This window comes from Ictalurus punctatus, chromosome 12, assembly GCF_001660625.3.
Source record: "Ictalurus punctatus breed USDA103 chromosome 12, Coco_2.0, whole genome shotgun sequence".
NCBI classification, from domain to species: domain Eukaryota; kingdom Metazoa; phylum Chordata; class Actinopteri; order Siluriformes; family Ictaluridae; genus Ictalurus; species Ictalurus punctatus.
In genome coordinates, this window is record NC_030427.2 from 4,557,095 (window position 1) to 4,571,765 (window position 14,671).

A 14,671-nucleotide genomic window follows, 5' to 3' on the forward strand; every position below is an offset into this window, starting at 1 on the left:
AGAGAGAAAAAGAAGAAACGTCATTTTTTCATCAATAATTATTGACTATGACCATATGTTATGAACATGAATATGTTATGAATATGAATTTTAGTCCACAATCCTAACGCTATTAGAACTTATTATAGAATTGGGTACTTACATTCAACAGCTCATTGAAGAAGGAAAAAACACAAAGAACCAGTGAGTGAGGAAAAGCAAGGGTCCACGTTTATTGTTCCACCACACGAGATCCACACATTTGAGACATCCCAAGAGGGATCTAAAAACCCCAGAAATGAGACTCCCCTATTTATACAGGTCTTCTTGCTTAGTTCCCGCCCCTGGTTGTTTTCCCCCACACCACTATCCCTTCGTTTTAGGTTATTTTCAAACCCATTATGTCAATAGAAGTGTATTTTCTGTCTCCCATTATCTCATGGTTTCTATGAATTCTGATAACCCTTATGTTTGCATTTGGGTGGTTTCCCCTCCCCTTATGTTTGCCCTATCTTTGTGTCTATTATTTAAAAACTGACTTCTGCTTTTCATGTCATTATTGAGCTGACTTCCACTGAGAGAGGATCTTAGCCGCACCGCTCTTTGTTTTTCCCTTATCATGGGTAAGTTTTATTTTTTGGTCTCACTCTACCTAATGTGTGTTTGCCCTGCCATTTTGTTCATAACTATGCATTCTGTGAGTGTGTGTGTGTGTGTGTGTGTGTGTGTGTGTATGTAGATGCTTGTATTGTTTTCAGGTAATCCAGTCCCCTCTATTTTCTTTTCCCAACCCTGTTCTATGTGTGTTTGTGCTTCTTTTGTTTACTGAATCATTCACTGAACTGGTTCTTCTTTGTGTCTTTCTACAGCTAACTCCTTTTCCCCCCCCGCCTTTGAAGATTTGGGCTTTGACCTAAATACTCGCGATCAGCTTGCACACCTCTCTGTGGATTTGGCCCTCTTGGTTGAGGTTCTCCGCGCTCCCTCTGACCTTTCTGGGTTTCCACTTCCCCGGAGATACAGGATCAGTCCAGCTAAGGTGTATGCGGATGCTTCCACTCAAACTGATCCCTGCCTTGTTATCTCACCTGACCAACATGCTGATGATCACATGACCTATCCTGATCCTGATTCCGACCTCTCCTCCCTTCTCCCCTAGTAGCCCCAGCTACATTCCTCCTTACACGTCAGCACGTTCTGGTTCTTCCCCTGTCACACTCATACTTTGTCTCCTTGTGTTTTAGTTTTATCTGATTTCCATACAACACATGATAAATCACAGATCTATAGGATAACTGCTAGACTGATCACTTACACAATCAACACTGAAAAAAATAGAGAAGAGAATATATAGCCTACAATAACACGTAAAAAAATATTAGTATGAAATAAAAATCCATAATAAAATAAGAAATAACAAATAAGAAGCCATAATAAGGAATGTATGTTCACTCTTGAATTAATCAATTATAATTTTACTTGAATTCATTTTTTTCATTTTTTTCCCCTGGTGTATACATCGAGGTTAATGTTTTATATACGAGAGAGAGAGAGAGAGAGAGAGACTTTTTACAATGCTTTATTTATCAAAAGTCACACCATGCACATTCAAGTCAAGGTGACTCAATAAATAAATAAATATTTAAATGAGCATTAAAAAAAGTCAATTAAATAAATAAGTCAGCGCAACAACAATTGGTTGTTCAGAACATTATCAGCCTAATGCTGGTGTAAAACAAAGTTCTCCCTCCACTACAGAACACAGAGCCTCCTCGCAACACAACCCTGCCTTGAACATCTCCAAGTCTCCCATACTACTGTAAACGTTCAAATCGATCAGAATTCGTGATTTGATCAGTCTGGAGAGAACTTTTATGGCGTCGCAGTCTGTGTTTTGTGCCACTTTGGTTTTTTCTGCTCTGGTATATCACCATTTTGGCCTGGCCAACGATAAATTTGATCAGCTGACATTTGAACCTGTTCCTTCTGACGTACTTAGAACCAAAGATAAAAATCTGAAAAGTAAAATCCACATAAAATGACCTCAGGTTGTTTTTTAAAAAGACAAACAATGGCTGCAACCTGGAGCAATGTATAAACGCATGAAAAACAGTCTCTCTCTGTGAACAGAACGGACATTCCTGTGTGACCTTGGGGTTCAAAATGGAGATAAAAGAATTCACAGAAACAATTCCATGTAAAATCCTCCATTGGAGGGCAGCGAATTTTTTGGTTAACAGTGGTTTAATATCATCATTAAAACCCAGTACACTTCGCCATGGGGTGTCCACTCTCCCATTCAGTTTTTTATTTAAAACTTTCATGCAGGCTTTTTTCAGAAGCTTACCGGACACTGTCTCAATGTTCATGTCACCTCTGAACTCCACGAGAAGGCCCCCACACCCATCTAGATCTGGAGCGATGCCCAGCTGTGGAAAAGGTTCCTCCTCTGTAGGCCCAGTCTCGCTTGTTTAGTTGTCCATCAGCTGAACACACTCCTCTGACGTTAGGGTGGACCTCCAGCGATGTAGGAGCTTATTCACAACACATAGGGACCGTAGTCCCAGGTGCGCTGCTTAGTCCTCTGCCCGTGACAGGTCCGTCCCTGTGATGTTCACCAGCTGCCGGAGTGTCACAATAACCGAGGAGACCAGAACCCTGGATAATGAAGGAGTGGTCACACCAGAGATGTCTAATCGCCCACCATGAACCAGGGGTTCCTCCAGCAGCCAGTGTGGAGTTCTGCACTCCTTGATTTGTTTTTTAAAAAGGTTCCATATTTTAAAAAGCCCACGATAAAAAAACTGGTAATCCAGCAAAGTCTAGTGCTCTTGTGTCCATTAAAATCAAAGTTCTGTCCAACCCCAGGCCTCCTACTGTGTGTAACAGCCTATAGGCTGCTGATCTCCATACCAACCTCCTAGGTCCAGTGAGGAGTCTCTGGATGAACTGGAGTCGCCAAGGTTGCAGTTCTGCTGGCTATGTGGACCAGCCCCTGCCCCCACCCCTCCTTGGGCAGATGAAGGACACACTGAGGGATCCAGTGTAGTCTGTCCCAGAAGAAGTCCACTAGCAGGGCCTGGATGCTTGAGAGCAAGTCACAGGATTGGTGCTGCCAAGTTGTTGATGATCAGCGTTTGTCCCCTGTAAGACATTTTTGGGACCAGCCACTTCCACCTGCTCAGTTTGTCCTTCACCTGTTCAAAAACACCCTCCCAATTTTTATTTAAAAACTCAATGCAGCCCAGATAAACACCCAAGTACTTAAAACCACCCTTTTTCCACACCAAACCAGCTGGTAATGTGGGCTGCCCACCACCACCCCACTCTCCAACTAAAATGGCTTCGCTTTTGGCCCAGTTGACCTTGGCAGATGATAAAATCTCAAAATCTTTTAAAACATCAATTAAAATATTCACATCAGTCTGTGCTCCCAGCATTACAACCAGGTCATCTGCATATGCTGAGAGACAGAGAGAAGCACTGGAGTGAGACATTTTAAAACCAGAAAGTTGATCTCTCAGTTTACATAAAAGAGGTTCAAATGCTAGGGTGTACAGCACACCTGACAGAGAACAGCCTTGTCTAATACCTCTGTAGACTCTAAAAGGGGCACACAAACCACCATTAACCTTCAGTACACTCTCAATTTCACTGTACAAAGTCTTGATCATGGCTATGAAACCTGGGTTGAAACCAAAGGTTTCCAGCACCTTCCACAAGTATTCATGTTCAACCCGGTCAAAAGCCTTTTCCTGATCTAGAAAAATAAGACCAGTCTTTAAGCCCAATAGCCTGGAGACATCCAAAATGCCACGAATTAAGTGTACGTTATCAAATATAGACCGGCCAGGCCCATAGTACGTCTGGTCATGATTTGCTCCATTACCTTAGTCAGTCTTAAGCTAATGCTTTTGAGAGCAGCTTGTAGTCAGTGGAAAACAGTGAGACCGGGTGCCAGTTCTTCAAGTGTGTCAGGTCTCCCTTTTTTTGTAGGAGGGTCAGGACGGCTCTCCTGCAGCTCAATGGGAGCTCACCTCCCTTCACACTGTCTAGCAACACTTCTAGCACATCCTGCCCTACAACTGTCCAGAAGGCTTTGTAGAACTCTACAGGGAGACCGTCTATGCCTGGCGCCCGTCCGTTCTCCATCCCTTGGAGAGCCTCATAGAGCTCTACCAGCGTTAGCTCTACGTCCATATCTCTGGCCACATGCTCCGAGAGTTTTGGCAGGTTCTTAAGGTTTCGGCAGGTTCTCTACGTCCATATCTCTGGCCACATGCTCCGAGAGTTTCGGCAGGTTCTTGAGGAAGCTCTCCTCCACTATCTGTGCCCCTGACCGCTCGCTGCTGTACAGCTTCGAGTAGAAGCTAACTGTCTGCTTGCGGATTTCAGTGGGATCTGACGGAAGATCCCCTGATTCTGTTCGCACAGCATGTATGAAGCTCTTCTGTCCATTCTTCTGCTCTAGACCAAAAAAGAACTTAGAAGGAGCATCCGTCTCATTCATGCTTTTAAAGCGTGAGCGGACCAGCGCCCCCTGTGCTGTGATGCCCAACAGGTCATTCATTATAGCTTTTTTACTTTTGAGGGCTTCAATCTGCCCTCGAACTCCTGTGGTCTCCAAACACTGGAGTTCCACTATTCCAGTCTCCAGGGCTTTCAGAGATCTGACAATGTCTCTTGTGACATTAAGAGTGTACTGTTGACAAAATGCGTTAATTTGAGCTTGAGCCACATCCCACCACTGTTGTACAGAACTAAACGCCACCTTCTCCGATTTAAAAACATTCCATAAATAAATAAAAGATTCTCTAAAATTTGTGAAGACTGCAGTGACTCTTCTTGTAAACACAGTTTTCCAGTCAGTGACTTCTGGTACTTGAACAGTTGGATATGGTGATGATGGTTCATTCTAAATGACAGAGCACAAATCAGATTTGATCTCAGACAGATTTTCACAGCAGATGACTTAAGTGAAATAATCTACGTGCATGAAGTGTAAGATAATTATTATTCATCCTATTTCTATGTGGACACAGTAAATAAAGTTTAAGAATTCTAAAATGCATAAATGCATTTATCACGGACATACAAGGCATAGACAGAACTATATGCGCACCCCCCCAAGCACAATGAAATGTTCGAGTTTCTCCTCAAACAAGGCTGGCAACATCAAAAGAGCTGCTTTGAAATCAATACCTAAAACACAAGTCATGACATACATATAAATATGTAGGAATCCATCCAAAGCTAGAATTGGTTAGGCTTAAAAAAGAGGAGAAATGTTAAATGTCAATTACCAAGGTGGTCTTCACAGAGAGATTCTTCTCTAGTCTCTTTGTGCAGCTTTGCTAAAAGAGATTTCCCTTGAGCAAGCCGTAGCACACTGGATGCTTTTTCAAGAACATTGATTCTCGATTGGTAACTCAATGTCTTTTTTTTCCATTCTTTGAGACGCAAAATGAAGAACAAAGTGAATCTGGGAGTGGATGAGGATGCACAGGACTTGATAACACCGCCCCTTGGTCACACGGAGCAGCCCTGAATTTTCTTGAACTTGGCGACATAGGTTAACAGATTTATACAGGAAACCAATTTCTTGATAAAGCTGCAATTAGTTTACAAAGACACAATCATAAGTAAAATCATAGGAAAAATAAATCATTGTAAAAATAAAATATATTCTCTCACCAAAGGCCTTGCAATTTTTTTGCCACTGCTGTCAGGTTGCAGAGGCTTTTTTCGAATGACTAAAACTTCTGTTTAAATCTTTTCAACATCAGCCGAACGTGTCCGCTCAAATTTAATCGTGCGTTTCAGAGACGTGTGCCATGTGTGCTATTCAAAATAATACCTGGGCAAAAAACAAATTTACACTAAATAACAAATTGCATGAACAGAATCAAGAGTAGGTCATTAAGAGTAACCCTTGTACTCACATCTCCATTGCCCTCTTTGTCCTTTAAAAAGGGGTACCTCAGAGTCAGGGCCTTAGCCACTCGAACATACTCTTCCTTAGTCAGACACCTGCAAAAATATTTTAACCACACGAGTGTAGGATTAAATGTAGTTTAAACACCAAATTGGATGTAAGCCTTTAAGACCTTGGCACCGTTAATGAGGAATACTTACATCTTGTACTGAGCCATGCTTTCATACAATGTTTTTATCATTTTGTTTCTCTGATGTCGAAAGTTTGCGTTGTTTTTGGTCCAACTTGGCCTGAACATCAAAAGGAAACTTAGGAACTTAAAAAACTGCAAGAAAACCTGTTGATGGACTGATACTGTGGTAAAAAAGAGAAAGTAATAATTAGGCATTGCAGTGTTACAGGTATTAGAGGTCAACTGATTGATGAGTTTTGTCGATAACTGATTGCTGGAACTGTCGGTTATTAGCAATAATAACATAGTTTTTCCCGGTTACATCCATTGCGGGAGCAGCTGAGAAGGGTCAGCTGACACCTCATGGTGTTTGTTTTGACACGTGAGGCTACACACTCTGCACAGGATGGGATACTTCCCATGTGGTTCAGTTTGGATGTATTATCTTATTTACTTTAATATTTATTAATATAGTTCATATGTACAGTACTGTGCAAAAGTTTTAGGCAGGTGTGAAAAATGCTGTACAGTAAGAATGCTTTCAAAAATAGACAAATAGAAAAAGTTTATATTTATCAATGAACAAAATGCAAAGTGAGCAAACAGTAGAAAAATCTACATCAAATCAATATTTCGTGCGACCACCCTTTGCCTTCAAAACAGCATCCGTTCTTCTAGGTACTCTTACACACGGTCGTGGATTTTGTAGGCATATAGTCAGGTGTATGATTAAACAATTATACTAAACAGGTGCTAGCTCTTTTGAAGAAGCACAAAGAAACAGACAACGTTGAGGACCGTAGATGCAGTGGTCGGCCAAGGAAACGTACTGCAGCAGGTCAGAGACACATCAGACTTACTTCCCTTCGCAATTGGAAGATGTCCAGCAGTGCCACCAGCTCAGACCTGGTAGAAACCAGTGGGAGTCTGGTACACCCATCTACAGTCCAAAGAAGTCTGGTCAGAAGTGGCCTTCATGGAAGACTTGTGGCCAAAAAAACATATCTCCAACGTGGAAACAGGGCCAAGCAACTAAACTATGCACGAAGAACTTGGGAGCAGAAAAATGGCAGCTTTGGATTGATGAGTCAAAATTTGACATATTTGGCTATAGCAGAAGGCAGTTTGTTAAAGGGCTGGAGAGTGGTACAGGCAACAGTGAAGCATGGTGGAGGTTCCTTGCAAGTTTGGGGCTGCATTTCTGCAAATGGAGTGGGGATTTGGTCAGAATTAATGGTCTCCTCAATGCTGAGAAGTACAGGCAGATACTTATCTTATACCTGGTTATCAGCAGGTCGGTACCGCTCAACAGTTATCGATATCGGTAAAATCCACTCTCGGTCAATCTCTAAGGGGTATACATAATATACTGTACAGTACCTGTTTTTAATACTGAAAAGACCAATTACTGCATTAATTAACTAACAATAATACTAACTTGCCCTACCCTTTTCCTGTTCAACCTTTTTGTCAATTCATATGCAGTGGTAAATTTAATGAACACATGATTACACAGTAAACATAAATAATAGTGTTGCACCAAAAACTCTGGGCACGCTGGGCTGAGAACGTGCACCCTGCTTTTTCTCCATGTTAAAGCTCCTACCTGATCTGTTCAAATAGTGTTTTCTGTTGATATATTTCAGGTTCAAGTGTTAACATCATGGTTTCCTTCATCTGTTGTACAAATCGATGGAATTTCGCTTGCTTTTTAAATGATCCCTCAAAGAGGAATGAAACCGCTGACTCTGTCAGGCCAACGTCAACGGCCTCTCACGTCATTGTCTAGAATATAAAAGAGATAAAGAAATGGACAATTATTTAATTAGCTATCAAATAGAAGCATGCACTACAGCAGTGTTTCTGAAGCTGGTGTTTCTGCACACTGAACCCCTGCCAGTCAGGGAAAGTAGATCGCTTGCTACTACACATGAAAATTGTAACCGGTTGGGATCACTTTACGAAAAATACATGATAAAGAAGAGATAAAGATGACACACACACACACACACACACACACACACACACACACACACACACAATACTGTGTAAAAGTTTTAGGCACAAAGATGCCTTCAAAATTATGAAATTAAATGTTTCTACATTTAAAAAAAAAGAGCAGTAAACAGTAGTAAATGAAACAAAGTCAATATCTGGTGTGATAAAAAAAACTATTTAAATAAAAAGTGTAGTCTCTGGTACAATGTGTGTAGTTTTGTAAGGAAATGAGCTGTAAGGGTTACTGATCATCTTGCAGAATCAGACCCAGTTCTTCTGGAGACTTTGGCTGTTGCTTCTTATTTTTGCAGCCTTCATTGTGTTTTTGTCTGAAAAGTGGCTCTTATGTAATACTCTGCTTTCTGTACTGACTGACATTTTCCAGTAACATTTAATTTTGTGCTAGAAAACTAATGTTTGGGAATCTAAAATGTTTTTTTTTTTTTACTGACTTGATAATGTAGAAGTCATAAAATAAAACAAGTGTATAACTTTGGTTATAAACTTTTGAACAGTTGTATTTTATCTTCAGTGAACGGAGGCGAGACCAATCAGACAGGGTTTACAGGAAAATATGTGGAAATGCTCGTGTCTTATTGGCTGACAGCTCTCAATTGTGCCAAACTCTGGCTCACACACTCAGTGGGAGGGAAAATTGGATATACACCTATTTTTATTTATTTATTTTTAACCAGTAAAGGGGTTGAAACTGCAGCACTAATTCTCTCTTGCTGAGCAGGAAAACAAGGTGTGTAAACATCTATATGAGTTCCAAGTTCAGAGGATTCAGAATACAGCAGCACGCCTGGTCTTCAACCCAAAAGAACCCATGTCACACCCCTCTTCAGCCATGTCAGCCCTCCACTGGCTTCCTGTAGCTACCCGTATCAAATTCAAGGCCTTGATGCTCACCTACAAGACCTTGTCTGGAACAGCGCCCCCTACCTCAACTCTTTCCTTGAGGTTTATGTTCCCTCACGCAATCTGCGATCGATTAACGACTGACGCTTAGTACAGTCTTCCCTTTCCAGAACACTAACTGTTCCTCAGTGGTGGAATGAACGTCTGATGAGAGCAGGGGTGCGTGTAAAAATCCTTCAAACATTTTCTAAAATGCTAAAATGTGTATAAAACATTTAATATACATGATAAATATATATAATAACACAGACACAGAAATAATAAGATAGACACACACACACGTGTGCGCATAACAAGAATAATAAAAATTCTATAGAAAAATTATAGCCTAATAATTCCTTCCCCCTCGACCCCCCTCGCTGACCTGTCAGCAGCACGTGAACGTGAGTATGTATAATATATGCCTGTGTTTTATCCTAATAATTAGCGTGTGATGCGTTTCTAGTGTGAAAGAATATGGACAGATTCCTTAAAAGAAAATCTCCAGATGCTTCTGGACCATCAACTTCATACTCATGGAGCTAAAGCCTTGTTCATACTTCCGCCTGGCTTTGCACCGCGAGCCTCCACTGCCTGCCGGTGTAATATTCTTTGGAACGAAAGGGGGCGACTCTGAGTAAACGTCCTATAAACTAACAGGAAGTAGCTGAGAGAAATTTGTCGGAACAACCAAAGCAACGCTTACAAACATGGCGTCTCACGTGGAGTTGCTGAGGAGGAATTGCTGTGCTTATTGTTGACGACGTTTGTTTTCAATACATTTGAAATACACTAAAACCCACAGTATGAAAAAAGAGCAAAGTATCATATAAAACCCAGTAAACATTGAGATTATCACTTGTCACATTACAACAAAATATAGCTATTAATATAAGAACAGGTATAAAACTAAATTGAACCTCAGTTGTTTTGATCCATTTCAGTAAGATTTTTATTAAACATGGACCTTTGCTTTCATTAAATAGACTTATTATTTATTGTAGGCTCATTTTGTAAATGTTAGCAGTTACTGTAGACATCAGCAAAAAGTGGGAGCTTCCTGCAAATGTCTTACATTTACAAAATCAGGTTATTACATTCACCTATCAGTGTAAATGTATTGAGACAAAAGAATGTTATTACAGAAGGATCGCTCTGTATGGCTGCCCATCAGCGTAAGAGTCTGTGTGTGAAAACAAAAAGAATGAGGTGTAATCACTGTCTAACAGTGTAGTGTAGTGACTGTGTAGTGATTTGTGAAGACACTGATGAATGAAAACATGGTGCACCTCCAAAAAACTTTCAGCTTTGGCTTTATTATCTCAGCAGTATGTACAAAGCAAATCCAAATCACTATTTTTGAAAACCGGTTCCATGAATTTTGTGGCATCTGTCCATGTCTATGGTCCCGCATGGATGGATCATAGAGATGCCTGTACAATCGTACCTTCCGGCAAGAGTCGCCTCGAAGTCAATCATTTCCGGATCTGGCTCCACACGGCAAGTTATAAAGAACGCCATGCAAACCGTCACGCGGTTTCGGTTGAATGAGGTCTCGCGCACTCAACGCGCTGGACCGTCCACTCCACGACGATGTCATATTTTCCGCAAGCTCCCTCGCACTATTGCGGACAAGTCGAGTATAAACCAAGCTTAACGCTGTCTAGAATTAGTGTTTGTGTAGGGTGCTACAAATTTTTTTTACATTTTCAATGGGTGCCATGACTCAAAAAAGGTTGAGAAACGCTGACCTAGATAACGCAGTGTTGGATGGTAGCTAGCCAGCTTGCTAATTAGTTAGGTTTCACACATTAGTTTAAGAGGAATCTCGCCTAGGGCGCCAAAATGGCCAGAAACGGCCCTGTCTCAAATCACCACAAAATGGCGGCATATAATCTGAGAGAGAGTTGGGCAACTCTTGTGCAGCATATAATAAAATATCATTGCAACAGCGGGACCAATGCTCTCAAAATGTAAAACGGAACTAGCTAATCACTAGTTACAATGGCTGTATATGCAAACATATACAGTGCTGGCCATAGTTATTATTAAATTGACTTCTGTGCCAAATCGCTTTAGCTCCTTTATTAATTGAGCTGTAGATATCTTCCCCAACTCCATTCTGAAGGCTCTTCCTAAAGCGATCAGTAACAGACTCTAACCAGCCAGCCTGACACAAGTACTTTACGCGGACTTAAAGCAGGGGAACACCGAGTTAGCACAAAACAACAGAACATGGTATCACTGTAAAAATAAGAATATATAATGGTCTCATGCATTTACCTGAGAAGTGTGTGCTCCATAATAGTGTTCTGTAAGAACGTTTATTAAACTGACAACAACCATAACGTCTGCATAAGCAATTCACCTTATTCGCACTTCCGGGGTTGGTGTTTTCCGCGCTCAACACGGTGTAAATTTATTTACGGTGACAACAACGGCAGAGTAAAACATTACATTACAACAAAAACATAATTAAATATTTAATTTAATACAGTAATATTTCTAAATAGGGGCACACGGTGGCTTAGTGGTGAGCACGTTCGCCTCACGCCTCCAGGGTCAGGGGTTCGATTCCCATCAGGGCCCTGTGTGTGTGTGCGGAGTTTGCATGTTCTCCCCGTGCTGCGGGGGTTTCCTCCGGGTACTCTGGTTTCCTCCCCCAGTCCAAACACATGCATGGTAGGCTGATTGGCGTGTCTAAAGTGTCCGTAGTGTATGAATGGGTGTGTGTATGTGATTGTGTCCTGCGATGGACTGGCACCCTGTCCAGGGTGTACCACGCCTTGTGCCCAATGCTCCCTGGGATAGGCTCCAGGTTCCCCGTGACCCTGAAAAGGAGTAAGCGGTTGAAGATGGATGGAAATTTCTAAATAACGTCTGTCTTATTTTACAGACAGGAGACACAAAGTGGTTGGAGTTTACATTTCTTATACACTTTGAGGAGATATATATTTTTTTATATTTAAGGCAATTTAGTGTATCGCGACACTTGCGACCTCATTATACATGATATAAACTAATTCTTAAAACTACTTATATTCCTTCACAGTTAACAGTAACGGAGGAACGCCACCGAATGTAGCGAAGTAAAAGTACATTTCTGTGATTAAAACTTGAGTAAGAGTATGTAAGTTATGCTATGCAGGGAAACGCAATCCAAAAACTCCAAAAACCGTAGAAATCCAAAACGTGAACAAGGCTTGGTGAACGTCAGGTGAAAGGTTGCTGAGCGTTTACTTCGCGAGGCGCTGAAGTTAACGAGGCCTTTTATAACCTATGGTGCGACACAGGTGTTCTCACTCAGTATTCCGGTGAACGTGAGCGCATGCATGGTCGGGAAGTGTAGTTCTCGTCGGCCATGTTTGTAGTTGGCACTGCATTCTGGGGACCGTAGTTGCGAACTCGCCGTGACGTGACAAGCTCCAATACTTGTCAGTGGAGGTGGTGGTGGACACGGTTTTCTTGGAGTAGAGGTGAGTTTCTCTCTCTCATAGCTAGCAGAAAATATGTGCAGTTTACCACATGGACCGTAGCAAAACAAACAAACAAACTAACCAAAAAAAAAAAAAAAACACAGGAAAATTGATTCCTAGCTGAATCAAACGAACAAGTGTGCTTATGTTACCTAGCTACCTATTGAGCCACTGAAATGTCTTACCTGTTCAGCAGAAAAAAGCCATCCCTGCATTAGTCTTCAATCCCTTCAGATCTCAGAGTTTTCGCCACCTCTCAAAAGACATGCCAATATTTATTCGTTTTAGCACAGGCTCTGATGTTTTTCCCTTCTTAGATTTGACAACAGCTGATTCCCCAGATATGAATGATGATGATGAACTATCCAGATTAAAAGCAGCCATCTGAATGACATGTTTCAAATCTTAGCAATTCTTGTAAGGACAAGCTACAAACACTCCACCATCCTCAGCCCCCACACACGCGATATAGTAGCCGGCTTTTCTTTCTGTTTACGGACGTGCTGTAACCACGCAAAGGCATGCAAACGATGTCAAACTTTACGTTCCCTGTGAAATCCAAGCCGGCAGCTCAAATGATAAATAATTATTAAGATCACGTTGCAAATCAGGATACGGTATGGAGACAGTTCTGAACACTGATTTTTTTTTTTACATACTTGCTCAATAATTGATTTTTGTACATTTTTTAAACCAAAAAACAATCTATACTGCAGCTTTAAATGAATAGTTAATGGTTTGCTAAAAGTGATGTGGCAAGAAAAATGGGATAATGAATTAAGGGACAAAATCTGTGATATTCAAAGCCAAGTTGCATGTGAGAGGATTGTATTTGAAAATAGAAGGGATGACACAATATTAACTAGACTTCGGATTGGTCACTATGCTCTTAATAAATCACCGTCTAACGATAGAAAACTTGAATCTTGAATATTGTACCTTAAGTTGGTTTGCCAACCGCCATTAAAAACGAAAGAAGAAGAAGTCTGGACTCACTGACGACTCGTTTCAGCTGTTCAGAATCGGTTCCTTCTTTTGGGAGTCAATAACGCTTTGTCGTGCACTTTGATTTTTTTTTTTTTTTTTAAAGTTTGCAGACGTTTTTTACATTCACAAACAGCTACATAACACACTACAATGTAATCAATTAAAAATCTGCTAAACAATTTCTCAAAAGTGTACAAAAGTGCTCTTAACTTACCTTAAGGGAACAAAGTTGTATAGAAGGATATAGTCGATAGTTTTTCTTTGTTTTTAGGGGGTTTTTTTGCCTTCGCGTTGATGCTCTACACTCCAACCCAGTAGGTGGCGGAAGTGCACCAAACCGCCATGAAACAAGAAGAAGAAGAAGAAGACGGAAGAAAAAAAAAAGTAAGAAAGAAAAAAAAGCGGAAGACAGTCGGCTGACTTAGGTCACGTGGTTTTTGCTATGAGCTAGTTAAACAGAAAAATAGTGAGTAGTAGTTGTACGTAGAACAGTTGAAAAGTCAAAGCATTTCGGCTCTGTGGTATTTACAGTGTCAGCATGCAGGACGTCTTCAATTCTGTGAAAGGCACAGCTCTAGGAGTGGCTGAGTTTCTAACGCCCGTCCTGAAGGTAAGCCCGAGGCGTGCTAGCGAGTGTCGCCTGCTAGCTCACTAGCGTCTAAAGTAGACATCCATCATGATGATGATGATGATGATGATGATCCTTTCTTGATCCTGAGATTTCTCAGACACAAGCCTGGAAGTGAGGCCTTCAAAAACTATGCAGTGTGTCGGACAATATAAAGTTTTTTAAAATATGGATTTTGGGTCATATTTCAGTTTGCAACACCCACTTCCGTTCTTCTAAAGATTCAGGAAGATACCGTACTATTGTTCAAATTAACACACACACACACACACACACACACACATATATGTATCTATGTATGTGTTAATGCTATATGTCCAGTGGGGTTTTTTTTCAGCCATTAGATGGCTATGCAATATACAGATATTATAACACATCACATAAATACATGAGGTTTATAAATGCAAAAAGGAACGTTTACATGGACAGCAATAATCCGATATGAACCCGATTAAGACGATACTCTGATTAAGAAACTAGCATGTAAACAGCGATTATTGATGACCTTAATCCGGCTGAAGTCATACTCAAAGTAAACACAGATCGAATAAAGATGTGTGGAGTATTCCTGTTTTAGTCGCATTATTGACTACGTT

The 14,671-nt window shown here is 40.9% G+C and overlaps 1 protein-coding gene and 1 long non-coding RNA gene across 9 annotated transcripts in view; one reads left to right on the forward strand and one right to left on the reverse strand.

Annotated features, from left to right (window-relative positions):
- The window catches only part of atg3 (autophagy related 3), a gene marked incomplete in the record, with an annotated part of 729,311 nt that overhangs the window by 691,022 nt on the left and 23,618 nt on the right, over positions 1-14,671 (forward strand). The window contains 1 exon segment of one of the 2 annotated variants that reach the window (XM_053683882.1): positions 13,791-14,057. In XM_053683882.1, the coding sequence (XP_053539857.1) occupies positions 13,986-14,057 (72 nt within the window). 2 annotated transcript variants of the gene reach the window in all.
- Positions 1,402-13,798, reverse strand: LOC124628747 (uncharacterized). 7 transcript variants are annotated; one of them, XR_006983395.2, is made up of 6 exons: positions 13,662-13,798; positions 6,115-7,871; positions 5,922-6,009; positions 5,674-5,836; positions 5,283-5,538; positions 1,410-4,894 (listed from the first exon to the last, which is right to left on the reverse strand). It is a non-coding gene; the product is annotated as an uncharacterized LOC124628747 (long non-coding RNA). The 7 variants fall into 7 exon arrangements; XR_006983391.2 differs by having other exon boundaries at positions 5,283-5,590; XR_008397557.1 differs by having other exon boundaries at positions 1,412-4,894; positions 5,283-5,836; positions 6,115-7,434; positions 7,693-7,871.